Source organism: Miniopterus natalensis, chromosome 3 (genome assembly GCF_054644295.1).
Source record: "Miniopterus natalensis isolate mMinNat1 chromosome 3, mMinNat1.hap1, whole genome shotgun sequence".
NCBI classification, from domain to species: Eukaryota; Metazoa; Chordata; class Mammalia; order Chiroptera; family Miniopteridae; genus Miniopterus; species Miniopterus natalensis.
Genome location: NC_142083.1, coordinates 93,681,378 through 93,707,164, shown reverse-complemented (window position 1 = coordinate 93,707,164; position 25,787 = coordinate 93,681,378). Strand labels below are relative to the sequence as shown.

General features: G+C 56.2%; 2 protein-coding genes across 7 annotated transcripts in view; one reads left to right on the top strand and one right to left on the bottom strand.

Annotated features, from left to right (window-relative positions):
* The window catches only part of TSC2 (TSC complex subunit 2), a 36,996-nt gene extending 12,537 nt beyond the window's left edge, over positions 1 to 24,459 (top strand). Inside the window, exons 15-41 of one of the 6 annotated variants that reach the window (XM_087815714.1) lie at positions 1,383 to 1,538; positions 1,969 to 2,085; positions 2,922 to 3,044; positions 3,942 to 4,048; positions 4,252 to 4,402; positions 5,721 to 5,843; positions 6,335 to 6,469; positions 8,249 to 8,438; positions 9,318 to 9,411; positions 9,595 to 9,697; positions 10,012 to 10,106; positions 11,355 to 11,483; positions 12,886 to 13,047; positions 13,293 to 13,445; positions 13,579 to 13,691; positions 14,217 to 14,432; positions 15,752 to 15,955; positions 17,962 to 18,092; positions 18,849 to 19,342; positions 19,604 to 19,679; positions 19,933 to 20,019; positions 21,003 to 21,189; positions 21,516 to 21,655; positions 22,879 to 22,957; positions 23,027 to 23,118; positions 23,204 to 23,302; positions 23,442 to 24,459. In XM_087815714.1, coding sequence (XP_087671840.1) covers positions 1,383 to 1,538; positions 1,969 to 2,085; positions 2,922 to 3,044; positions 3,942 to 4,048; positions 4,252 to 4,402; positions 5,721 to 5,843; positions 6,335 to 6,469; positions 8,249 to 8,438; positions 9,318 to 9,411; positions 9,595 to 9,697; positions 10,012 to 10,106; positions 11,355 to 11,483; positions 12,886 to 13,047; positions 13,293 to 13,445; positions 13,579 to 13,691; positions 14,217 to 14,432; positions 15,752 to 15,955; positions 17,962 to 18,092; positions 18,849 to 19,342; positions 19,604 to 19,679; positions 19,933 to 20,019; positions 21,003 to 21,189; positions 21,516 to 21,655; positions 22,879 to 22,957; positions 23,027 to 23,118; positions 23,204 to 23,302; positions 23,442 to 23,612 — 3,927 coding nt within the window. In that variant the 3' untranslated portion in view covers positions 23,613 to 24,459. Of the gene's footprint in view, positions 1 to 1,382; positions 1,539 to 1,968; positions 2,086 to 2,921; positions 3,045 to 3,941; positions 4,049 to 4,251; positions 4,403 to 5,720; positions 5,844 to 6,334; positions 6,470 to 8,248; positions 8,439 to 9,317; positions 9,412 to 9,594; positions 9,698 to 10,011; positions 10,107 to 11,354; positions 11,484 to 12,882; positions 13,048 to 13,292; positions 13,446 to 13,578; positions 13,692 to 14,216; positions 14,433 to 15,751; positions 15,956 to 17,961; positions 18,093 to 18,848; positions 19,343 to 19,603; positions 19,680 to 19,912; positions 20,020 to 21,002; positions 21,190 to 21,515; positions 21,656 to 22,878; positions 22,958 to 23,026; positions 23,119 to 23,203; positions 23,303 to 23,441 lie in introns of those variants that run through there. The other 5 variants (XM_087815715.1, XM_087815713.1, XM_087815717.1 and 2 more) reach the window with 5 other exon arrangements.
* PKD1 (polycystin 1, transient receptor potential channel interacting) overlaps positions 23,816 to 25,787 on the bottom strand; it is a 46,799-nt gene continuing 44,827 nt past the window's right edge. The window contains exons 45-46 of the mRNA XM_087815711.1: positions 25,421 to 25,723; positions 23,816 to 25,325 (exon numbers count right to left, since the gene is read on the bottom strand). Coding sequence (XP_087671837.1) covers positions 24,858 to 25,325; positions 25,421 to 25,723 — 771 coding nt within the window. The 3' untranslated portion in view covers positions 23,816 to 24,857. The remainder of the gene's footprint in view (positions 25,326 to 25,420; positions 25,724 to 25,787) is intronic.

Sequence of the window (25,787 nt, the reverse complement as noted above, 5' to 3'; positions counted from 1 at the left end):
TGACTGGAGGGGTAACCTAGGGCGTCGGGTGAGGGCGAGGGTTGCCCTAGAGGCCCTGCATGGCCCTCACTGGGCACTGAGAGCCTCTGGGGATCTGCCCGGGACTTGGGGTGTGATACACTCCTCTGTGGCAGGTTTTCTCAGTATGTTTTGTCTGTTTACTCCCTTGTTTGTTTATCCATCCATCTATCTGTTCATTCCATGGTGTCCTCTCCCAGGTCGGTGCTGGGCTCGGAGATGTGGCTGAGCAGCCAACAGGGCACAGTTCCTGTCCTCGGGAAGCTTCAGCCTATTTATCATCCAAAATACAGAGGAGGTGTTTGTTTTATTTATTTTTAATCCTCACCCGAGGATATTTTTTCCATTGCTTTTCAGAGAGAGTGGAGGGGGGGGAGAGAGAGAGAAACATCGATGTGAGAGAGACACTTCGATTGGTTGCTTCCCACATGAGCCCTGACCAGGGCCAGGGAATTGAGCCTGCAACCAAGGTGTGTGCCCTTGGCTGAAATCGAACCCAGCACCCATCAGTCCGAGGGCCGATGCTCTTAACTACTGAGCCAAACCAGTCAGGGCTACAGAAGAGTTTTCTACCGAGTCTTACATGGGGATGTTTTCTTTCTTTTTGTCTTTGTAATCCCACTCACCCTCTGCACCCCAGCCCAATCACTAGCTGCTGGGGTGGTGCCACACTCTGCCTGTCTTTCTACTGCCAGTTTCTTCCTTCTAGTCCATCTTTCACTGGGTTTGTGGCCAGAGCCTTCCTGCCATGCTCTTTCCTCCAGGAGATGCACCTCAGGCTCTGCGTGTTTTCCCGTGCTTTTCAGCACACCTCTTGGCATTCCCGGCGTTCTTCCTTCCCTCTCAGCCTTCCCTTTCCCTGAGTCTCTGTCTTGGCATTTTACTCTCCTTCAGAATCCTGCTTAGTGCTGCCTCTTCTAGGAAGCCACTCTGGGTTCTCGGGCCCCTCACATCAGGGTCAGTCTTGGCCCGCCTCTGCAAAAGCTCTTGTCATGCTGTCCCATTGAAGTGGACCCTGTTACATTAGGCACAAGGTTTTCCTACCCTCAAGCAGGCACGCGCTTGTGCGCGCACACACACACAGGGCCTTCCATGTAAGATCATTCTTAATTGTACCGTTCAGTGACAAGGAGCAAGTGAGGATGTTCACTTGCATCATGTCTGAGCCTGTGGGCCTGTGCCTAGGCTGGACCAGCATGTAGCCATTGTCATTCTCCTAGGGCCAGGCAGGGCACCCTGGAAGGGCCCTGGCCCCTCAGATGTTGACATATCCCTACCATGTGTTTCCCATTTTGAGTGGTGCCTTAGCTGCTTTCCAGCCTCTGGCTCATACAACTCCCCTCACTACACTGTGCTTGCTGCAGGAGGAGCTGATCAACACGGTGGTCATCTCACAGCTCTCCCACATCCCTGAGGACAGAGATCACCAGGTCCGGAAGTTGGCCACCCAGTTGCTGGTGGACCTAGCCGAAGGCTGCCACACCCACCACTTCAACAGCCTGCTGGACATCATTGAGAAAGTGAGAGCTGTTGGGGCTCAGGTTCCCTGGGCTGCCAGAAGGACCCCTGCTCTGGGGCAAGCCCTGCGCGCAGCAGCATCCTCTGGACTCCCTCCTCGTTCTCTGTAGAATGACTAGCTGGGTCTTTCAGGGGCAAGGCTTCCCTCTTGGCAGTGATGGGCAGTGTCTGAAGACCTGGCTGGGCCTGGGAAATGTCAGGCGGAGGTCCAAGTCAGGCTGGGGCGGGGCTTGGCCCATTGCCTTCCCACACAGCCAGCACCCTTTTTTAATTCTGAAACACACCACAGTGGCTAAATGGTCCCTTGGGTGCGTAAAGTGCACCTCTCCTTTTGAGAAATAAAGGAGAAAGCATTTACTGGTGGAAGTACTGAATGGATGCTGACTCTGGGAGCCTGGAACTGGCATTTAAATACAGATCTTCTCTCCAAAGGTGATCGCCCGCTCCCTCTCTCCACCCCCAGAGCTGGAGGAAAGGGACATGGCGGCATACTCTGCCTCCTTGGAGGATGTAAAGACTGCTGTCCTGGGGCTCCTGGTCATCCTTCAGGTGGGCCTTTACTCTACAGGGGGTGTGATGACCAGCTGTGTCTGTTAGAGTGCTTATCTTTAGGGACACATCTCCTGGGAGAACTGGGTACTTCATGGGGGTCAAAGAAGGCACCCTGGGTGTGATCCTGACTCACAGCATGGCAGGGGGTGGACTCAGCCTGGTCAGAGCCATACTGTGCAGAGCCACTCCTGAGTCATTGCCCAGGTCATCCCCTCAGCTCTCCCAGCACCTGAGGGAAGGGCTGCCATCCATTTGGCCCCAAGTTTGTGTGACTTTATTAACAGCTTTATTGAGATGTAATTCCATACCATATAGTTCATCTGTTTAAAGCGTACAACTCAGTGGTTTTCAGTGTATTCAGAGTTGTGCAGCCATCACTATAGACAATTATAGAAAATCTTTATCATATCAAAAGACACCCTATACCTGTTGTGGAGCACACTGCATGCTTGTCCACCCTGGCTTATCCTCTGCCATGTGGTGGTGAGAATGTGCTCATTCAGCCCACAGGGTCTCGTCTCACACATGGCTGCATGGTGCTCTGCTGGATGGGCTTTCCTGATTTAGTAACTGACCCTGTGGATGATAAGGACACAAGGCTGTCTCTGATTTTTTGCTATTGCTGAGTGCCTGCGTGTGGGGGTATCCATGGGGCAAAGGCCTGGAGAGGAACTGGTGGCTTGAAGGGTTTGTGCTTTCTAAGTGTTGGTAGATGGTACCCAGTTACCTCTAAAGCTTGTCCTGGTTCCTCTCCTCCTGGGTACCAGGGTGTCAGCTCCCTGGCTACATTGTGACCTCCTGCCCTCCTGGTGACCAGCGTACTTTCTCTGCAGACCAAGCTATATACCTTGCCTGCCAGCCACGCTACGCGAGTATACGAGATGCTCGTCAGCCACATCCAGCTTCACTATAAGCACAGCTATACCCTGCCCATCGCCAGCAGCATCCGGTTGCAGGTATGATGGGTCTGCTGGGTGGTCATTGGCTATGGTGGAGCCCAGCCACACCTCAGGGCTGGCCTGAGGTAGATTCCCTCAGGGGGCCCAGCAGCTGCCTCAGTCTTGGTGGTACAATGACCTCAACAGGAGACTTGGTGGCAAATGTCCCTGGGGTAGGGTCTCTAACAGATTGTTCCCTACGTTAGTATCAGCTGTGGCACCTGCTGCCCTTCTCTTTGCCTGCAGCTCGAGAGCCTCTGTGGCATGTCAGTCTCTGAATCACATCATGGCCTAGGATGGGGGCAGAGAAAGGGTGTCACACCAATTTACAGGGTAGCATGTGTTCCACTCCTGGTGTTTCAGTGCCTGTCAGCAACCTACAGCAAAGGGTGTGGGCTGTGTGGGGTAGGGCGGGGCTGGGCAGGACTAACTGCCTTGAACTTCCACTGTGGGTGCTGCACCAGGCTGAGCCGAGGTCACTGGGACAAGCCCTGGCCCTTCCCAGAGCATCTCCCCAGTGGGAGCCCATTTAGGGAGCCCAGTTAAGTGACCATTCTTTGGAGGAAGTGACATTGTCCTGAGTGGATGTCTGCTCTCCAGCACTTGGGGCCTGGCTATGCAGTGCTCCCTAGCCAGCATACAAGGCATCCATTTTCTTCGTCTTGCGGGTGGGACCAGCTACCCATGATGTGAGATGCCACAGCATTGCCAGCTGCTTTGGGACTCTCACAGAGCCTTTGGGCTCTGAGGGAGAAGGCCATGAGTGCTACACCTCACCACCTGGCGCACTCTGCATGGAGAAGTTGGGGTGTGTTTGCTGTTAGTGGAACACACCTTTCCTGAGAGGACTGTGTGTCTGGGGGTGTGGGTCTGTTTTGGTCCTGCTCTGTGTATGGTGCTTTCTGTTCCCTGCAGGCCTTCGACTTCCTGCTGCTGCTGCGGGCCGACTCACTGCATCGCCTTGGCCTGCCCAGCAAGGATGGTGTTGTGCGGTTTAGCCCCTACTGCCTCTGTGACTACATGTATGTGTGGGCTGACATCTTTCCCTACTACCACTGTCAGCCCTATTTCCCCCAGTTTCATGGCATTAGGGCTATGGGGCAGGTGGGTGGAGCTAGCTGCTCTTCACCCCAAGGATTGTTGTGTGTCTGAGGGACACAGTGGGTCTTCTTACCCTATGGATTGAGGACTTCAGCCTCAGTGCTTTTCCCATTTGCTTCTACAGGGAGACAGAGAGAGGTTCTGAGAAGAAGGCCAGTGGCCCCCTATCACCTCCCACTGGGCTGTCTGGCCCAGCATCTGCAGGCCCCACTGTACGGCTTGGCTCTCTGCCCTACTCCCTGGTCTTCCGTGTCCTCCTGCAGTGTTTAAAGCAGGTGAGATGGCTGGTCCCTTGAGCTCCCTAATGGCAGACTGAGCAATGACTGGTGCTGCCCAGAGGGTACATACAGTTCCTTTCCCTGTATTAGTGACCTTGGGAAGTTAGTTGCTAGTTTTCAGGTGTCTACCCTAAGGTTCATCAGCAGTTCTATAACTTTGTATTGAGCATCTGCTGTGTGTAGAGCATCACATGGAGTTGGATGTGGAGCTAAGGAGACATTTCTGCTCCAGGAGATGGTTTTGGTGCAAGACTAAGGTGTATAGACAGATAAATGGAATCATGGAGCAGAGCTGGCCTCAGAAGGAAGCACAGATGGGCTCTGTGGGACTGCAAGGGGGTGCAGTCACATCTGGTTGGGGCACCTGGAGGGACAAGTAAGGTCAGTCTTGAAAGGCGGGGAAGGTTCCAGTGGCAGGAGTAAGCAAAGCTTGGAAGTAGGGTAGGTGCAGTTTTGTTAGTGGAGATGTAGCTGGGTGGAGCTGGGGAGGCAGAAGAGCTTAGGCCTGTTTCCTGATGGGCCAGCAAGAAAGGAGAAGCAGTCAGCAGTGAGCCGTGGCTGGGTGGGACGGGACAGCCTGTGGCTAGGGGAGCTCCAGAGGGCCACAGCAGAGGGCAGGGCCATGTTGCCTGGGGCACCTGACATTGGCACTAAAGGGGACCATCAGAGATTTCCTGAGTCTTAAGGCCTCCATATCACATGAAGCCTGAGAAAAGCTTTCAGGACTTGTGGCTGTTGGTGTAGCTCATGGGCAGCGGTCACTGCTAATGGAGGTGTGGGGGGGGGGACACACACCAACTTGGTCTGGTGGTGCCACAAATGTGTCCTCCCATTGTTGTGGCCCTGGGTTGACTTTGGTCCTGCACAAGTTACTTGGGCTCATGGGTTGTAGAGGGATGCTTACTGCTGCTCCCTTTGAGCTGGTATAATGGCTTTTTCCTGCTGCACCTCATCGTGCTCTGAGTGGTCATCAGTGAGGGTGCCTTAGGTTCAGTGCAGTAGGCCGGCAGTCCCGGGATCCCCATTGGATGAATGGGGGCGATGGAGCCAGATGTATGGAAGTTCCAGATCCAGCTGAAAAGAGAGAGGCTGTATTGGCTCTGTGCTGGGCCTTCCACTTAGCCCGGCAAAGAGAAGGGCAGCTTTCACCCTGCCCAGCTCTACCTAGCCCAGGAGTATGGAAAACAGAAGAGGAGGGTTCCACAGCCCCTCCCCGCCACCAGCTGTTCTGGTCGAAGCAGAGCTTCAAACTTGGAAACTCCATCTCCCTTCTCCAGGCTGCAGAGCTCCCTCTGACTGGCCCCTCTTCTTTCAGGAGACCGACTGGAAGGTGCTGAAGCTTGTGCTCAGCAAGCTGCCTGAGTCGCTGCGTTACAAGGTCCTCATTTTTACCTCTCCGTGCAGCGTTGACCAGCTATCTTCTGCTCTGTGCTCCATGGTAACTTGCTGCTTCCAGTGTCATTCACTGGTGGCCGTGCTGCAGCATAGTTCCTCCCTCTCCAGGCTTCAGGGTCCTGGGAAGCGTGGTGAAACGTAGACAGCATTTCCTTCCGAGATGTGATCTCTGTCTAGAGTGCAGATCATGCCTCCAGGACCTATCCTTGCTTTCCCAGCTTACAGAGCAGAAAATCAGAGTCCCCAGTGTAGAGCTAGAACTCAAGATACTGAGTATGATGTCTGTTCTTCACTGGTACTCATGTGACAGGCACATCAGTCACATTTCCTGTCTCTCCCTAGCATCAGGATGGGTGCTCTTCTACTTTGGAAATGCAAACCTGTGGCCAGAAAAGGAAGTAGGAAGGCCCCTGGGCTCTTGACCCCTCCTCCTGCTGGACCTATGTTCACAGGGACCTTCTTGCCCCCGCTGTGGCCACCCAACAGTTGACCTAGCCACCAGGCAGTTTCACATGTGTGGCTCTTGGTTGTTAGCTTTCAGGTCCCAAGACCCTTGAGCGGCTTCGAGGCACCCCAGAAGGGTTCTCCAGAACTGACCTACATCTGGCCGTGGTTCCCGTGCTGACAGCATTGATCTCTTACCACAACTACCTGGACAAAGCCAGACAGGTACCAGATGGGAGAGTGACAGTCAAACTTTGTGGTGCCCGGATGTTTGCTTTAGCCAAATGGGCTCAGCATTTTCCTTTTAAACTATTGTGGCTGCTAGGCCAGAACGAGGGGCCTGGCTTTGCTTCCCCATGTGCCCATTGGACCCCTGCCACCTGGCTTAGCCTGGAACTGCAGCCATCTGAATCCATTGGCATTCCTGAGCACTCCTCTGGGGTGTGTGGGCTGAATGCAGTGCTTGATTGCCCCCCCCCGCACCTAACACACACACACACACACACACACACGTGTGTGTGTCTTTTTTTTCCCCCCCGCTCTAATCCTCACCAGAAGTTATTTTTCCCATTGCTTTTCAGAGAGAGTGGAAAGGAAGGGGGGGGGGACATCGATGTGAGAGGGACACGCCAACTGGCCGCCCCCTGTACATGCCCCTACCAGGGCCAGGAATCAAGCCCACAGCTGAGGTACGGTGCCCTCGGCCAGAACTGAACCCAGGACCCTTCTGTCTGCGGGCCAATGCTCTAACCACTGAGCCAAACCAGCTAGGGTGACAGAAGTGTCTTTTTGAGAATATTGCCTGGCTTGTTTTTGCTACAGCTTTAGGACAGGTGGCCAAGCCCCTGTTTTGAGACGAAGTGTGGCTGGGCCAAGGGCCCCCTGACTTCCACCTGCCTGCACACCTGTCATCAGGTGCAGCAAGCATGGATAGAATGCTTGTTTCCTTTGTTCTCTGCTGCTGTGAGTGAGGCCCACGCTGAGCCCTTAACATTTACCATCTCATTTAAATTCCTGACACCTGCCCTGGCCAGTGTAGCCAGTTGGTTGGAGCATCGTCCCATACACTGAAAGGCCGAGGGTTTGATTCCCTGTCAGGCACATACCCAGGTTGTGGGTTCGATCCCCAGTTGTTCAGGGCATGTACAGGAGGCAACCGATGTTTCTCCCCCCCTTTCTCTAAAATAAATGAACACATATCCTTGAGTGAGGATTTAAAAAAATTTTTAAAAAATTGATACCTTTCTTTGTCAGAACTTTGCTTTAGAGAGGTAGCATGTTCAAGGTCACGGCCAGCAAGGAGAGGGGCCTACACTCAGATTCTGGGCTTTCTGAGCCCTGAGACTGTGCTCCTGATCATAGCACTGTTGGGAATTCACACTTAACTTCCCATCCCACTCCCTCCCCGTATCCCCAAAGGGACAGCTGGCCATGCTGGGCTGAAGGTTCCCTGGGAACCCTTGAGGCCCAAAACATTTCTGAGGGGTGGAGCAACTACAGGAAATCAAAATCGTGGTTTGCCCTGAGGCCGTGGCCCTTGCCTGCACTTGGCACTAGTCTCCTATGGGCACAGCCATACTGTCTTCATGGAGGACATTGACCAGGGTGTGGTGGGCCTAGTGGCCTTGTGTGTCAGGCAGAACCTTCCCTTGCTTAGTTAAAGCCAATCATTTAGGGGTCCCAGAACCAAGAGGATGATGGGCCCAGCATGTCCTGGCTCCAGGGTGTTGGCTGGTGGGAAGGTGTCAGGAAGCACCTGACGGAAGGAGCCCCAATATCTAGTCAGCTTGGGTGGGGTCACCTGCTGGTGGCCCTGCCACTAAGATGCTCAGAGACCTGGGACAAGGCACTTAACCTTTATAAGCCTTGTCTTCCTTCTGTGTAGAACATTCTGGAGTGGGGTGGGAGTAGACAGTGCCCTGGTTCACCAGAACATCTGTCAGGCAGGGGACAGAGGGCTGGTCTATACAGGGCTGGGTCTGAGACTTCTGTGCCATCCCATAGCGGGAGATGGTGTACTGCCTGGAGCAAGGCCTCATCTACCGCTGTGCCAGCCAGTGTGTGGTGGCCCTGGCCATCTGCAGTGTGGAGATGCCTGACATCATGATCAAAGCTCTGCCCATCCTGGTTGTGAAGCTCACACACATCTCGGCCACGGCCAGTATGGCCATTCCACTTCTTGAGTTCCTGTCGAGTAAGTGTCTGTACTTCCATGTGTGTAAATGTGTGTACACATGCATGTGTATGTGAGTGTGGGGTGAACTCTTGAGTTTGGGGCTGTCTCTGCCCTGCCTGAAATAACGTGTGCTGACTTCTCTGACCTCATCTCATACCCTCCTGGGAACCTGGGACATGCCACCCTCTGCTGCCTCAGGGCCTTTGCACTTCCTGCCCCTGTGCCTTGAATGCCTTCCTCCTCTCTGGCCTTTAAGTGGCTGCCTCTTTCCTTCCCCTCAGTGTCAGTTTAAATTGCACAGAAGCCTTCTGTTACTTGACATCAGTCCCTGCAATCAGCCTCACTCTCACTGCCTCCTCTTTGTCCCCCTCAAAGCACACACCACAGCTTGGAGGGCCTTTGTGGACTCACCTCTGAGACTGTGAATTCCAGGAGCAGAAGGTGCCTCACTCACCCCTTCATTCCCAGTATCTTAGTGTGTGTTTGGCCCTCAACAGGCCCTCAGGTGTGTGGACAACAGGAGCCAAGCAGGGCCAGAACTTCTGCAAAGGGCCGCCTACGGCCTCTCTTGTACATTCATTTTGTTTACAACCCTTTAAAAATGTAAAAATTATTCTTAGCTCATGGGCCATACAAATGCAGGCCACTGGCCAGATTTGGCCTAGGGACCATAGTTTGCCAGCCCTTGGAATAGAGGGCCAGGGCCAAGGGTGAGTGGAATTTGATGTTTGGTGGGCTATCACCTTTATTCCTTTGCAACCCTCTTGGGTCAGAGTGGCAGCATTGGCTTTCAGAAACGACACAGGACCCTGGTAACATCAGCCTCTGCTGCAGCCTTCGGCCTGTCTTTGCCCGACTAACCTGGGCTCTCTTACTGGCTATCTCCTTGTTTCACAGCTCTGGCCAGGCTGCCTCATCTCTATAGGAACTTTGCAGCAGAGCAGTATGCAAGCGTGTTTGCCATCTCCCTGCCATATACCAACCCTTCCAAGTAAGTGCTGGTGTGTATGCCCTGGGAGGCCAGCCCAGAGGCCTCTTTGCTGGAGGCCAGGCCTCTTGGAGCAGAACGCCACGCTGACCTCTGTGCCCTAGAATTGGTCTGTGTTACCAGCTCCTGGAGCATTTCCCTCAGGTGCCAGGATGGAGCTCCTGCACTTCCCTTTTCTTCTCACAGGTTCAATCAGTACATTGTGTGCCTGGCCCATCATGTCATAGCTATGTGGTTCATTAGGTGCCGTCTGCCCTTCCGGAAAGATTTTGTTCCTTTTATCACTAAGGTAAGCCAGTGTTAGGGCTGTGACCAGCTTTGCCATTGGCCGTCCATGGCTGGAACAGAGTGATAGGTGGAGAGAGGGGTCGGGTGTCTTTTGGTACTATGCTTACAATGCCCAGGAGCTTGCTCTGCTGAGCTTGGCCCTCTGGGACACTCCTTGTGGGCATGGGGGCAGGAGCTGCCACCTCTCTCCGAGATCTGCAGCTTGTCCCAGGCTGGCAGCATACCTGGAAGGGGCTGAGGTGCACAGGGAAGTGTGTGGGTGCCTGGAGGGCCAGTTCCCCCAACTTCCAGCTCAGGTCTGCTCCACTCTGCCAGGGCCTGCGATCCAACGTCCTCCTGTCTTTTGATGATACCCCTGAGAAGGACAGCTTCAGAGCACGGAGCACCAGTCTCAACGAGAGGCCCAAGAGGTGTGGGGCCTGTCATGGGCATGTCTGGTGTCCGGGTGGGGTAGGTCAGGTCTGTAAGCTGTGAGCTGTGACCAGCATGGTGCATGCAGAGCCTGGGGCTGCCCGGCTGCCCCCAGGCCAGTGAATGGAAATGGGTCGTGTGGCTGAGGGTATGCCCCTGTGCAGGTGGTGCTGGGCACAAGGTGCCCTGGGGTTGTGAGGCTGGGCAGGTCCCGTGAAGGCCACTAGTGCTCCACATTCAGTTGGAGAGCCCAGAGCTCTCACTAAGCCTGCTGCTGTGGTCTGTGGCATCATGGAGACTGCGTGCTGGGTCGTGGACAGTCCAAGCCTGCCTGGGTGGCCAGTGCAAGACGTGCTGAGTTAGGGATTGGGGTGTCAGCTGTAGGGCGTCTTTGTTTGGGTCTGACTCTACTGAACGAGCCCAAGGTTGCATTAGGGCAGCTCTGACTCCTCGGAAGCCAAATACCTGGCCTGGATGGGGAGGATCCCCAGGGCCCCAACACCCTCCCCTGGGGACACAGGGCCCTGTGGTCAGCCTAGCCTTGGGCCAGGGTGTCCCTTCTCCAGAGCTCACTTCCCAGCCCCTGGCTACTTAGGGGACACGGTCTTCTCAACCATTGCAGCCGCTTCTGCTAAATCTGACACAGAGCTATGCTAGCCTTGTGTTCTTGTTTGCATTTCATTTGAACGGCTACCCCCTTCTTGTCCCCCACCTTCCTGCCTAAGCTTTTTTGGTTCTCCCTAAGTGGGAATACGGCATGTTCCAGAATGACCAGGTCAGTGCCACCAAAAGTTGCCAGCTGTTCTCTCAAGCCTCTGGTGGCTGGGGGCCACTGGTTAAGAACTGGCCTCTGTGAACAGTTACCTTCAGGGCCTCAGCTCTTCCTGGTCCCCGAGCTGGGCTGGGCAGCGCTGGCCTTCCTCAGGGTGCCCAAGACACCTGGTCAGCACAGCCTGGAATCTGCCGTGCCCTGAGGTCCACACGTGTTTAGTTTGCACTAGTGCTCTTTGTTTTGGTATCATGCGTGAAATCTTTTTCTGTCATGTTTACAAGATGTATTTTCATGCGTTTTTGTTTTCTGTTTCTTCCCCCTGCTAACTGGCTTCTGGCATGGTTTTTTGTTCATCTCACCCACGGGCTCTCCATGCTGACCCTGTGGCCTTTCCTCCTCATCCCTCCAATGGCTTGCTCTCCCCTCCCGGGAGCTGGGCTCCCTGGGGCTTGGGCCTTCCTTCCTCACCTGGTAGTTTGAGGATAGCCAGACCCCCCAAACAAGGCTTGAATAACTCTCCACCCGTCAAAGAATTCAAGGAGAGCTCTGCAGCCGATGCCTTCCGGTGCCGCAGCATCAGTGTGTCTGAACATGTGGTCCGCAGGTAGTGGGCTTTGTTGGGTGGGGGGCTCAGACCCTGGAGCTTGGCCCGTGAAGTGGCGCTGCCAGGCGGGAGCACCCGGGTGGCGGTGCATGGGGCTGCTTGCATGACTTCGTTGCCTGCCCATGCCCTCCCTGGCTGGAACAGGAGGAGAGCCCTAGTGGTAGCCCTCGGCCACAGGGATCTGCCCTGCTGAGCCCAGCCCTTGGTCCAGGGAGCCTGGCAGCGAGGGGTGGGAAGGTTGCATTCTGTCCCCAAGCCTCAAATGAGCATGGGCTGGCTACACGGCATCCTCAGGCCGGCCTGGGAGCCGGTAGCAGGGTGGCTGCTCTGAGGAAGTGTCCAGTGGCAGCCTCCTTCAGGCCTGTCCCCAGTGGTCAGGGGCCTTTGCAAATTAAAGCAGTGCCCTTGCAGGTCAGGCGGGAATACATTCTCCAGGATTTGGTTTTTCATATCCTCTCTAGTCTTCCTGAGCTTTCTTCTAGAAAAGGTCTACTTTCTGTGGTAGCTGAAAGGGAATGGAGCATTTTTGTAGGGCAGTAGGGGTGAGGGCCAACCTGGGAGGGGCAGGGGAGGCTGGAACTTTTGAGGGGTGAGGTCTTGATCACTCCTCCCTGCTGTGTTGGGGTGCAAGTGTTGGCTCTTGGGGGATCACTGCTTTGTGCTGATCAGGGCAGGCTGCACTGCATAGGTGGATACCTGTCTCCTCACTTGGAAGCCCCTTCAGACCTCAGTATCCTGCTCAGAGACCTACTTCCTCGCTGGTGCCTGATTTGGGCTCCAGCCTCAGGCTGGCCTCCACCAACTGGGATTTGGCTGGGGGAGGGGCGGTGGTCAGTGAGGCTCCCTCTTAGCTTTTTTCCAGCAAATTCTCTTTCATGAGCAAAACATGACAAAGGTGCTGTGAAACTTATATCAGAATTAAGCCTACATAAGCCCCTCCTTCTGGTCACTGGGGTGCATGTGGAGCACAGGGTGACCTGAGTGTGAGGGTGAAGAGCCACACACGAAGCCCAGACCCTCCCTGTTCTCAATGGGAGATGGCCCTGTGGGCAGAATGCAATCTTTGTGTGTGCGTCCCATGGTCTCGCTGTCTCTGCATGACTAAACTGTTCTACCATGAAGCCGTCGCCTAACTCTCCTGTGCTTTGGTGAGGGGACATCCTATCTCTCCTGCCTCCTAAGCCTCTGCTCCCAGGAGTGGGCCTGGGTCTCTCCCATGAGCTCTTGCGCTTCCTCTCTAGGGTGATGTGTCCAAGCTGTGGCTCAAGTGGCCACGTGCACTGGCGGGGTCTTTCTGAGCTTGGCCCTCTTAGCTCATGCATGCCTCCATCTCTGGTCCCCGGTGGTAGATAATTTGGCCTGCCTGGTGCCTTGACCTTGCCATGGTCCCTCCCTCCAGCAGGATTCAGACATCCCTTACCAGCGCCAGCTTGGGGTCTGCAGATGAGAACTCGATGGCCCAGGCTGATGACAACTTGAAAAATCTCCACTTGGAGCTCACAGAAACATGTTTGGATATGATGGCCAGATACGTGTTCTCCAACTTCACAGCAGTTCCTAAGAGGTGTGGGCCAGGCTCCAGGGCAGGGTGGGCATAGGGCCAGCTTTTCTTCTGTGACTGTACTTGGTCAAAGCAGTGGCAGCAGGTGTAACCTGTGGGACTCCTTTGGGTTGGCCCAGGCAGGGCAGCTCTGCATGTCTGAGGCTCCCCCTCCTTTGTTTGGTGGATCTTTGGAAGTGAAGATGCCTATCCAGAGCTTCCACCAAGTGAGGTATCCAGTAGCAGGGCCTATACTCCTGTGCTTTCAGGTCCCCCGTGGGAGAGTTTCTTCTGGCCGGTGGTAGGACCAAAACCTGGCTGGTTGGGAACAAGCTTATCACTGTGACAACGAGTGTGGGGACTGGAACCCGGTCGCTGCTGGGCCTGGACTCAGGAGAACTGGAGGGCAGCCCAGAGTTGAGGTGACTGTACCTTCCTCCCCCTACCTGCTCAGCCTTGACCTTGGCTGTTCTGAGTCCAGGCTTGCATGGGATAGTGCTATGCTGGCCTGAGTGGCACCCTGGTCATGGTCTACATAGGCCCTTCTGTCTCCAGCTCTGACCTCAGCATGCACATGAGACAGACAAAGGAGGCGCCAGCCAAGCTGGAGTCCCAGACTGGACAGCAGGTGTGCCTCGGGGCCCGGGACCGGGTTCGCTCCATGTCTGGTGAGCCTCCACCCTACTCCCTCACGGATGTGTCTCTAGATCCCTGAGCTCCAGAAGGTCCCTGGCAACCAGGGGACAGGGTGATTGGCTTCAGGCCTGGCCCACTTCCTGAATAAGTGGGGCTTTGTCTCTGTGAGCACTCATCATGGGTGGGGGAGGGAGTGTACCTTATACACAGCTGTAGCACAAGACCCCTTTGCTGCCGAGGGTCTGTTCTCATGGCCTTTGTTTCCTATGAGCCCTTAGCAGCCCTGGCCCTCAGCTTAGCTCACCCCTGGAGCTTTGCTCAGATGTAGCTGGAATAAGCCATGGTCCGATTGTGGGGCAAGTGCTGGTGCCCCTTCCTGTGGTTCTGGGTCTACTGAAGCAGATAAAAGAGTCATGCCCATGAGGGCTGAGCTATGCTGGGCACTGACCTGGGGCTTTTTGACCAGATGGGCCTTGGGTGGAACAGTCAGGTCTGTGTTGGTGGCTTTGCACTGGGCAGGAGGTGGTCACCAGCCCTTCTGCTCTCATCCCCCTCAGGGGGCCACGGCCTTCGCATTGGTGCCCTGGACACTCCAGCCTCCCACTTCCCAGGTGGCCCCACTTTCCCAGGCTCACAGGTTACACCAGTCAGCAAGCCTGAGAAGGCCTCAGCTAGCACCCAACTCCCAGTGCAGAAGGAGAAGACGAACCTGGCAGCCTATGTACCCCTGCTGACCCAGGGCTGGGCAGAGATCCTGGTCCGGAGGCCCACAGGTACTAAGGGGGTGCCCCTGTGTTCAGCCAGCCTTGGTCTCTGTTACCACATAGTGTGGGACAGTTAACCATAAGAGAGATACACAGGAGCAAGCAGCAGGCAGGCTGGGCCACAGGGGCATTTGGGAGGTGACTTTTGAGTTAAGTCTCCAGAGGCGAAGGGTGGGGGAGATGCGGGTAGCTAAGTGGGAACATGACAGTCTGCTCAGATACCATAACAAAGCACCGTAGACTGGGTGGTTTAATATACCAGAAGTGTATTTCCTCCCAGTCCTGGAGTCTGGAAGTCTGAGATCAAGATGTCAGCAGGGCTGCTTCCTCCTGAGGCCTTGGCTTGTAGATGGTCATCTCCCCATGTTCCCACATCCGTGTCCCTCTATGTGTGTCTGTCCATATGAGGACACCAGTCAGATTTGATAGGGCCCACCCATATGAACTCATTTTACTTTAATCACCTATTTAAAGACCTCATCTCTAAGTAGTCACATTCTGAGATCCTGGGGGTTAAGACTTCAACATGATTTTGGGGGAGACAATCAGCCCATAACAAGGATTTCAGGCTAAGGAAGGACTTATGAGCCAAGGCCCAGGGTTCAGGAGACACCTCGGTTGTGGTATGGGCCAAATGGTGATCAAGTGGTGAGAAGGATGGGGTGCTGGGCCCTGTGGAGGCCTCAAGTGCTGGGCCACAAGGCCCTGGAGATGGGGGCTGGGAAAGGCTCCTCACTCGTGTCTTTCTTAGTCCAGTCCCCCTGGTTCCGGTTGGGGAGTGGGCAGTCGGGAGGCAGGAGACCAGGTGAGAAGGGCCAGGTGGGGCAGGAGGACATGGGTTGGGCTCAGGTGAGACACTTGGGATGTGAGGATGCTCAGTAAGGGAGGTCGACTCAAACTGTGGGCCTTGGGTCTTGTGGGGAGGACTACAGAGCCCAGAAGCATCTGAAGCAGGGTGCTGCCCAGCCCACTGGGGAGGAGCCCACTGAGGCTGCTTTGAAATGCCTCCTGAGCCTGGCCAGGGTGCAGGAGCTGACCTGGGGCAGAGGATTGCTCACCACTAGGGAGGGTGGTGTTGCCCTGATCTTGGGGCCTGGGGATTTTGGGGGCGAGAGCATCAGGGCAAAGTCAGGGGAGTGCTTTGTATAGGGCCTGGTCCTTCCCCTTGTTGTCTACTCTCTGCTTTGAGCCTGAAGAGCCCTGAAGGCCCTGGGTGCATGCCCTTGAGAACAGTGCACCAGGGGCTGCCCAGGGAGGGCCGGGAGTGGGGAGGTGACTGGTTGGATGCATGGGCCTACAGCCTGAGGGGTGCTGCCTGCTCTCCCCAGGAAACACCAGCTGGCTGATGAGCCTTGAGAACCCACTCAGCCCCTTTTCCTCGGACATCAACAACATGCCACTGCAAGAGCTGTCCAATGCCCTCATGGCTGCCGAACGCTTCAAGGAGCGCCGTGACACAGCCCTGTACAAGTCACTGTCAGTGCCAACCGCCAGCTCAGCCAAGCCTCCGCCACCTCCACGATCTAACACAGGTGAGCACTGGCCTACCTACCACCTGGTACACACCATCTGATGGTGTAGTCCACCACACTGTGGGGACATGCCGAATGGGGTCCCCAAATCTTCCTTGGTACTGCCAGCCTCAGGCATTGCAAGGATGTTGGGCTGTGGGAGGATGCCTGTGCTCCTGACCCTGATGTTTGGGAGCAGGGCCTACTCCCGCAGAAAGGACTCTCTTTTTGGAGACTGGGTACTGGTAGAGATGCAGGCTTGATGTCCCTTCAGCTGGTCCTACTCACAGGATGGGTGTGGGCAGGACTGTGAGAAGCCTTTGCCCTGCACCTTCCTTGGGGTGCCCAGTGTGTAGGGCTATTTTTGCTGGGGTGTGGGTTGGGATGCACCAAGCACTCAGCCGGAGCCTGCCTGCAAGCTGTAATGCCCCTGCTCATCTGGACTGGGGCCGTCCTTCTAGGCCACCCTCTGGCCATAGGTAGGGCTTAGAGGCTGAGCTCTGTTCCTGAGGAGGGGGGGATGTAGTCCCGTCCCCAAAGTCCACTCGAGCAGCTTGGAGACCTGAGAACCCATGTGCACCCTGCCAGCCTGCCTGCCCAGATGCCGCTGGCCCTCCTCTCTCTCTCTCCAAGCTCTGGGTCTGTGCAGGTCTAGTGTTGCCTGTCCTTTCTGCTCAACCTGTGCATAGTCTCTCCTCTGCTGACTTCCCTTGCAGTGGCCTCTTTCTCCTCCCTGTACCAGTCTAGTTGCCAAGGAAAGCTGCACAGGAGCATTTCCTGGGCAGGTATTCATGCATCTCCTTAAGAAAGCAGTGTTTGCTGCAGAGCCTAGCTCTGCCACATAGGTGCTGTTTTCACTGTCCCTCATCTGCTCATCCTTCCATGATCCCATCAGCCTCTCATTACCCTCCAGGAGCAGGCCCCTGACTCGCATGAAGACACCTGTGCAGAATATCTTTGCTTTGCTAGCAGGAACCCTCTGCCTCATGCCTTTGTGGCGGAGCTTTATTCCCAGGCTGGACGGGCCCTCCCAGCCCCTTCTTCAGGCCTCACGAGGTGACATTGGGCAGCTGAGCCACAGATGCTGGCAGGGAACAGCTTTTTGGGGGCAAGCCTGGCCCTGGGGCTCAGCCGAGTTTACCTTGCTCTGGCTTCTGATGGTTCAGTTGGCTTTGTGAACTCAAAGGGCTATGTCTGCCTTTAGTCATGGGCTGGCTGAGGCCCTGCAAACTGGCCTCTGGCCTGTTGTCCCCAGGCCCTGGCAGGGAGGGTTTGACCTAGGCAGCACTCTGGTCTGCCTGGATCCCCATGTGTGGGCAGGAGCCAGTTAGGAAAGGGCTGTGTGTAGCTAATGGACTGCATGTGTGCAGGGCTGTTTGCGGGTGGCCTTGAGCTGCATTGACCCTTGGTGGCTTCCCGCCCTGTCCCCGGCCCTGACACTGGCACAGGAAATTATGCTTTGGGGCATCATGCCTTCTAAGCACACCTGGCTTTGCGTTTAGCTTGAACTTGGAAGGCAAGCTTCTGCTTCCCAGAACAGGCTCCCCAATTTGTGTCTGCACAGGGACTTCTCCCATGTCCCTCTTTCCTCCTGTCCAGGCAGGGAGGAGCTCGGGCCTCTTTCCCCAGTTCCTCGGGCTGATCCAGCCACTCCTCTGAGCTGAGGCCTCATCTCAGGTGGTGTTCCTTCCTCTCAGGGTCCATCTGCCCTAGCCTACCTTCCTTGCTGGAGGAGCAGAGGCAGTTCTGTGGATACCTGGCTGGGCGGGTGGGGGTTAGAGGAGCCAGATTACCCCTCATCATGACCCCCGGGAGCCTGTGTAGGAGTCACCCTGTGTCAGGGCTCACACCTACTCCAGCTGGCTTGGTGGGTGGGGGTAGCTTAGAGCCATAGACAAGGAGGGCCTTGGGTCAGGTTCTGCTGGGCACAGCTGTGCCCTGTCATGGGGGAAATCCTGGTACCTTTGAGACTACGTGAGCTCCCTGGGCCAGGCCAGCACCCAGCAACCCTGTGTGTGTCCTCCCAGACTCTGCTGTTGTTCTGGAGGAGGGAAGTCCAAGCGAGGCTGATTTGTTGGGGGAGCCCCCAGAGTTGGAGGACTTTGAGGCAACACTAGGTACAGACGGGCGCTGTCGGCACACTGAAGCTTACAGCAGGGTGAGTACGGCTGGACAGCAGAGCCACTGGCCTGAGGCGCCCTGTGGGTACTCTCCATTTGGGCCTTCAGTGCCAGGCTTGCTTTTAGACCTCAGCCTGAGCCAGTGTGTGTGGGAGGAGGGAGGAGCCTGAGGCATGGGCTGAGGCAAAGGGGTAGGGTCTCAGGTGGGTGTGTGGCAAGGACCCTGCATTCCAGGCTTTGTGGTTTTGAACTTGGCCGAGTCTTTTACCCCCCTTTCTCATCTGAGAAATGGCTGGCTGTTCTCCCAGTCCCTTCTGCTCAGATGCATTTCTTTTCTTTTTTTTTTTTTTTAAATATATCTTTATTGATTTCAGAGAGAGGAAAGGAGAGGGAGAGAGAGATAGAAACATCAATGATGAGAGAGTCATTGATCGAGCCTACAACCTGGGCATGTGCCCCGAATGGGAATCGAACCCGGATCACCTGGATCCCAGGTCGACGCTCAACCGCTGAGCCACACCCGGCCGGGCTCAGATGCATTTCTGAGAGCTCCATGTAGGGGTAGCTTCTCACTGGTGGCATTCTTTAGTTTGTGGGGCTCTTGGCTCCTCTGTTCAGTTTGTGGCACAGGCAGGTGCTGCCCTTGGGGGGGTAGAGGAGTTGGAGACCATCAGCTTGGTGCTGGGTGGCTCTGTGGCCCTGCGCTAGAGGACATGTAGGGCCTCATTGCCTCCAGATAAACCCCCGGTGGGCTCAGTGGTGACCAAGATTCTCTTGGGATACATTCTTTCCAGTCATCTTCAACCTCTAGCCAGGAGGAGAAGTCGTTCCGTGCAGAGGAGCCGTCTGCTGGGGGGATCCCCATCGAGCGGGCTGTCTCCTCCGAGGCAGCCCGGCCCTCTGTGGACCTCTCTTTCCAGCCCTCACAACCCCTGAGCAAGTCCAGCTCCTCACCTGAACTGCAGACCCTGCAGGACATCCTTGGGGATCCTGGGAACAAGGCTGATGTTGGCCGGCTGAGCCCTGAGGCTAAGGCGCGGTCACAGTCGGGGATCCTAGATGGGGAAGGCACTGCCTGGTCAGCCCCAGGCGAAGTGAGCCGGGGCCCCACCCAGGCGGAGGGTCCCATGCCTTCCAGTTGTCCCCGCTCCCCCAGTGGCCTGCGGCCCCGAGGCTACACCATCTCTGATTCGGCCCCGTCGCGCAGGGGCAAGAGGGTGGAGAGGGACTCCTTCAAAAGCAGAGCTGGAGCCTCCAATGCCGAGAAGGTGCCAGGTATCAACCCCAGGTGAGCCTCACCCTCTGGGCTGGAGCTCCTGGACATTCCCCATGGTAACGTGGCATCTAAGTTGCCCTGGGCAGAAAAGTCTGGGGTATAGGTCTGCATATCCTCTGTTCTGGGGCTGTTTAGAGCCACGAGAGAGGGCAGTCCTTTGGCAATGGGGTTCAGGACTTGCAGCTCTCTGTGTGTCCTGTGATCGCATTGGCTATGACCTCGATCTGGGACCTACATTGCCAAGCTCAGCCCTCATCATCTCTCCCTCTGCAGCTTTGTATTCCTACAGCTCTACCATTCGCCTTTCTTTGGTGACGAGTCCAACAAGCCAATCCTTTTGCCCAATGAGGTGGGCATGCCTTTTTCCCCCTTCAGGGGTCCCTTGGAGCCTGGGGGCAGGGTGCAGCGGGATTCCCAGCTCTGGGTAGTGGTGGCCATAGCCCGGGCTTGCAGAGGGCCATAGCCTCAGCTCCTTGTGGCAGCCTATGGTAATCTACCTGGATGGGGAGAGCCCTCCTCTGAGCAGGCATCTGGCTGAGGCTGGCCAGGCAGGGCTGGTGGCAGCCATTGCCCTCAACTCAGGCAGGGTTCTGTGGCTACAGTCTTTCGAGCGGTCAGTGCAGCTCCTTGACCAGATTCCATCATACGACACGCATAAGATTGCCGTCCTGTACGTGGGAGAAGGCCAGGTGAGGCTGCTGGGATGGCAGGGGCTGGCCTTCCTGTTTGTGGCGGGGGTGGGAGGATGGATCTTCTCCACAGAGCTGTTACTGCATAAGTTGCTAGAGCATCAAGTGGTTATTGAGCTCCAAGTACTATTCTGGTGCCAGGACACAGGAGTGAGAATGACAGGTCAGTCAGTGTGTAAAGACGTGGTACACCAGAGTGCTAAGGACTATGGAGGGGAAGGTGGCAGGTCCCAGGAGCCTGGGTGTGAGCAGGGTGCTGTTCTCGTCAAGAGAGGTGACGCCGAACAGAGATGTGAGGGAGGTAGCACACATACAGGTGTGTATAGGAGCGTCCTGTATAGGAACGGCCCATGCAGTGTCCCTGGGGAAGGGCACACCTTATGTAATTGAGGGCTGGCACTGAGAGCATTGGGCAGGGGGTGGAGGTGGAGGTGGAGATGGAGGTGGGGAAGTAATGAGGAGGGGCCAATCAGCAACATCTTTATGGGCCGGTAAGGCTGCATTTCTGTTCCCAGTGAAGTGAGAGGAGGGCCTTGGATGGTTTTGAGTCAAGGGTTTGCTATGACTCAAAGGAAGTCTCAAGCACCCTCTGGCTGCCGTGTGGAGAAGTAGGGTGGTGACAGTCCAGGTGAGAGAAGGACAGGTCTGAGGAGTAGATCAATGGGATCCTGAGGAATGCTAGGGTTCTGGGTGTATTTTGAAGATTGAAGTAACCAAATTTGTTGGTAGACTAATTATAAGAGAAGGGAGAAGTCAAGGATGTCACCTGGGCAACTATTGGAATGAAGTTACCTTACACTGAGTCCGGCCGGGTTGACGACAGAAGTGGGGCACTTTGCCAAGTCACAGCAGTCACCCCACCACCAACCACCCCATTCCCCAGCAGCAAGTCCTTGGGGCCCTTGAGAGGGGCCCAGGGAGGGGCAGAGTGTGGATAGGAGGTGCCTTGGGAGAGGTGCCACCATGTTTCTTTTTCCCTACAGAGCAACAGTGAACTCGCCATCCTGTCCAATGAGCATGGCTCCTACAGGTACACGGAGTTCCTGACAGGCCTGGGCAAGCTCATCGAGCTCAAGGACTGCCAGCCGGACAAGGTGTACCTGGGTGGCCTGGACGTGTGTGGCGAGGACGGCCAATTCACCTACTGCTGGCATGATGACATCATGCAAGGTTTGAAAGCCTTCCTGTGGCAAGCGTCCTCCCCAACCTCATTCCTATTCCTATTGGCCTGTCCTCGGGAGCAGTGGAGATGTCCAAGGGCCCAAGGGAACCACCCTGAGCACTGAGGCAGCAATTGGGCTGGCAGTAGAGCTTCCAGAAGCTCTGCCTTCAGGGAAAGGAGTCAAGTGCTGCTTGCCAAGCACCAGGACATGGCTCCTGCAGGTGCCCAGAGCCTCTGCTCCTGGCAAGAGGCACAGAGGCCCTGCCGCCCCCTTGGCAGCACCCTGCCTGGATGGTGCCGGGCCCTTTTAGCTTGGCCCCATTCTACCTCACAGCTGTCTTCCACATTGCCACTCTGATGCCCACCAAGGACGTAGACAAGCACCGCTGTGACAAGAAGCGCCACCTGGGCAATGACTTTGTGTCCATTGTCTACAATGACTCTGGCGAGGACTTCAAGCTGGGTACCATCAAAGTGAGCAAGGGACCTTCAGGGTGGGTGGGCATGAATCTGGGCACCCTGGCTGGAGGCCACGTCTACTAGTACATGTTGAACGGAGGCAGTGAGTGCCATTGGGGTCAGTGTGGTGACAAGCAGGAGCATTGAACTGCTGTAGTGCCCCCCACTGCCAGCTGGGGTGGGCAGGTCCCCCTTCTGCGCCTGTGTTCTCTGTAATGAGGATGCTATAAGCCCTGTCAGTTTTTTATGGAGTCTGTGGCACGCTGCTGTGGTTTTGTGAAGAATAACTGAATGTGCACATGTGCTTAGCAGAGTGTGCGGCATGTAGTAGGTGCTTAATGTGCTCATAATGGCGTGAGCCCTTTCCCTTGGTACCTCTTCATTGTCATTGCAGAGTGGTGGGGGGTGGGGATAGGCCCTTGTATTCCCTTCCCTTTTCACATGCTTGGGGTCTAGGTCCAGAGGGGAGGTGGGCTCAGTCTGGGCAGCTTGTCAGAGTGGGGATATGGAAGACGGCTGCAAGGCCAAGCAGGGTGGGGAGCCCAGCGCAGCCCAGGTGTCTGAGGTGCTGGCACTCAGAGGGGTTCAGATTTATTCTAAATGCAATGGGAAGCTTTGGAGGTTACTGAACACAGGCCCGCCCAGGCTGAAACCCGGTAGAGGCCAGGGAGGCCAGCTTGTTCTCCTTTGCTGCAAAGCTGGGAAACCAGGGAGGGGCCCGAGGGATGGGTGGTGAAGCTGCTCCGAGAGGACGCGCTCAGGTGTACTGTTTCTGGTGGGTGTACAGGTACTTGGACATGCGGGCTGGAGAGGCTCTTGGGAACTGTCAGCATGTGGAGGGCATCTGAGCCAGGGGCTGGGAGTCTGCAGAGCTACACATGCTGCTTTCAGTTGACAATGAGGCAGTTGTCAGCTGGGTAGCAGCAGGTGCTGCCAGCAGTGTGTTGTATGTATGTTGGGGGTGGCTCTGTGACTGTTTGCCAAAGTTTAAGTTCATAGTCATGATCTCAAATTCATATGCTGCGATCCAGGTGTGGAGAGGTTGGGTTTTAGAGTATAAGGCAGTTGAGATATGATGGCAGCCCCCAGGCTGAATAGGAGGAAGTGTGCAAAAACAGTAGGTAACATGCATGCTTGTGGCATGAGCGAGTGTCTAACACCGATGAGCTGCTGCCCTTGTAAGGAAGTGGCAGCAAGTGGCCTTTGGTGTTGGGGTAACCCTTCTTTTGTTTGGGCAGGGCCAGTTCAACTTTGTCCATGTGATTATCACCCCCCTGGACTACGAGTGCAACCTAGTGTCGCTGCAGTGCAGGAAAGGTGAGGCCTGGGGCTTGGTGGGGAGGCCCTTGGGTTCCTGAGCCCCACGTGAACCCTGTGTTTCCCCAGACATGGAGGGCCTTGTGGACACCAGCGTGGCCAAGATTGTGTCTGACCGCAACCTGCCCTTCGTGGCCCGCCAGATGGCCCTGCATGCAAATGTGAGCAGAGGCAGCATCCTGGGCAGGTGGGACAGGCCATAGGTGCCACCCATAGAGGACTCACATTCTGCCCACCCTTCCCCAGATGGCTTCACAGGTGCACCACAGCCGCTCCAACCCCACTGACATCTATCCCTCCAAGTGGATCGCCAGGCTCCGCCACATCAAGCGGCTCCGCCACCGGGTAGGGAGGATGGGCCCCTGGGTGCAGAGGCTCCCCCAAAGACTATGGTGGCTAGCCAGGGTGGGTGCCAGTATCTACCTGGGAGAGAACATGTGTGCTGCCCTTCTGGGCTTGCTGCCAAGGCTTCCTCTCTCCTCAGATCCGTGAGGAAGCCCACTACTCGAACCCCAGCCTGCCCCTGATGCAGATGCACCCCTCGGGCCATGCCAAAGCTCCAGCGCAGGCCCCGGCTGAGCCCGTGCCCACCTATGAGACAGGCCAGCGGAAGCGCCTCATTTCCTCTGTGGATGACTTCACAGAGTTTGTGTGAGGCTGAAACTAGAGCAGTGCCTGGTCCTGTTGGAGCTAAGATAGTGAGAAAGTGCCCAGGGCTCCTTGCAGCTGCCCTGCTAGACCCTCCCTGCCCCATACAAAACACTGGGCAGTATTTATTTGTGCAAATGAATAAATGGTCATGAAGCCTAGGTCTGCTGCTATGCCCACTGGCCTTCAATGCTTAGACATAGACACAGGTAGCAGTCAGCCAACTCATTTATTTGACTTTGTCTGTTTGGGGGAGGGGCAGGATCAAGGCTGAAGCTTTGGCCATGCCCACAGAGTTAAGGGGGCCTGTCGAGCTGTCATCAAGGCCTCACACAAGTGTTCACACACTCACCTTCCCCAGCCCTGGGAGCCAGCCCCAGGGAGGGCTCTTTCCCACACACTGGTGCTGTTCCTTATTCAGACCTGACACCAGCAGGCCTGGGCCCTGCCTCTCACTGCCTAGCCTTGGGCAGGGCAGGACAAGAGAACAAGGCCATGGTTAAGAACTGCCTAGGGAGTAGCTGTGCCCTCAAACAAATGTCCTGTCCCAGCACCTGCCCAAGGCCAGACTCAGAAACAAGTTGCAGCTATTGCTTCCTTGGGCCTGGCCATGCAGGCAGGCATCTAAGGAAGGCGGCCAGCTTTGCAGTCCCACCTCCCCCTCAATGCAGGTAACAGTGGGCACCAGGCCATTGCAGCCACCAGGTCCCTTGGCCCTAGTGAAAAACAGCGACGTACAAAAATATATACATTTTTAACCCCGTATAAATTACTGACAATACATACAGACGGCAGCTGGAAGTGAGTGCACTCAGCAGGGGATAGGAGAGGTAATAATTTAGGGGGAGGATAAGGGGTGCAGGTTCCCTCCCCGCAGCCTGGATCCTTAGCAAGGGGGAAATGTCTGCCCAGGAGGTGGGGCCGGGCACAGCCCGCTGTACCTGAGGACTCGGGAAATAAATTAGTGTCTCAGAGGCTGGGCACTCAGTCCAATACTGCTGTGTCCTCCCACAGGGAGCTGGGGAGGGGACCCTGGGTCCTGGCTGGCCACTTGGCCTCTTTAAAGTGCTGAAGCCCACAGAGAGACAAGTGCTGCCCACTCTCTGGGGGAGCTAAATGCAGCTGTTCTGCCTGGCCCTAAACCTTGAGGGTGGCAGAAGGTAATACTGAGCATTGTTTCTCTGACCCAAGGGGCCGGAGTGAAGCCACAGGCCCACCCCAAGGAGAGGGCATGAGCTCAGGTCCCTTGGGGCTAAGTGCTGCTGGGGTGGACCTTGTTCTTGGCCCGCAGGGAAGCCCTGCTGGGGCCTGTAGCCAGGCCAATGCCTCGACTGGCTCGGGCAAGGCGGCTGGGCAAGGCTGACTGCAGGCCTGTGGAGGGGCCAGGGGGAGGCGAGGCTGGGGGCTGGCTGATTCTTCGGCCATGCAGGCTCTGCAGCCTTTGCTCCAGCTGGTAGACATCCTCCGTGGCCTGGTTGAGCCGGTCAAACTGGGCAAGGAGGGCCTCGAACACAGCTTGGAGGCGGGAAGGCTCGGGGTCCACCCGTGGCCCTGGCCTTCCCAGGCCCACACTCAGCCCATCCAACTGGCTAGAAGAGGTGGAGAGACGGGAGGCATCGGAGTCCCCGGTAGGCGGGGGCACGTCTGGGGATGATTTGGAGCCCCTGGATGAGCGGGAGGGCAGCGGCTCCATCCCTTCAAAGCGGACTTTGTGGCGGAACTGGGGGCGGCACAGGGGCTCCGTCAGTCCGGCTGCGCCCTGGGCTCACCTGGGCCCAGGGCGTGTCCCTCTCCCCCCCACTGGGCCGTACCCACCTCCTTGACCTTGCTGAAGCCCATCCAGAGGCGCAGTCTGCGCAGTAACAATTCTACCATCTCGTAGTCCTGTGGCTCCCAAGCTGGGCGGTAGAGCTCCCCGCGAAGAGTATGGTACCGCCATCGGAGAAGGACTGCCCCCAGCCTCAGAGCACCCCATAGCCTCAGGGCCCAGAGCCCGGTGCACAGCAGAGGGGACAGGCGCCAGGACTCAGGGCACAGGGCTGGCCAACCAGCCCTGGGGCACGTCACCAAGAGGGTCTGGGCTGCGCTCATAAGTGAGTCCACGCAAGAGGAGACCAGCTAAGGGAAAGGTGGCATAGTGAGGGGTGCACCCCGGGCTAAGCCTCCCCCTAGAGCCCCACAG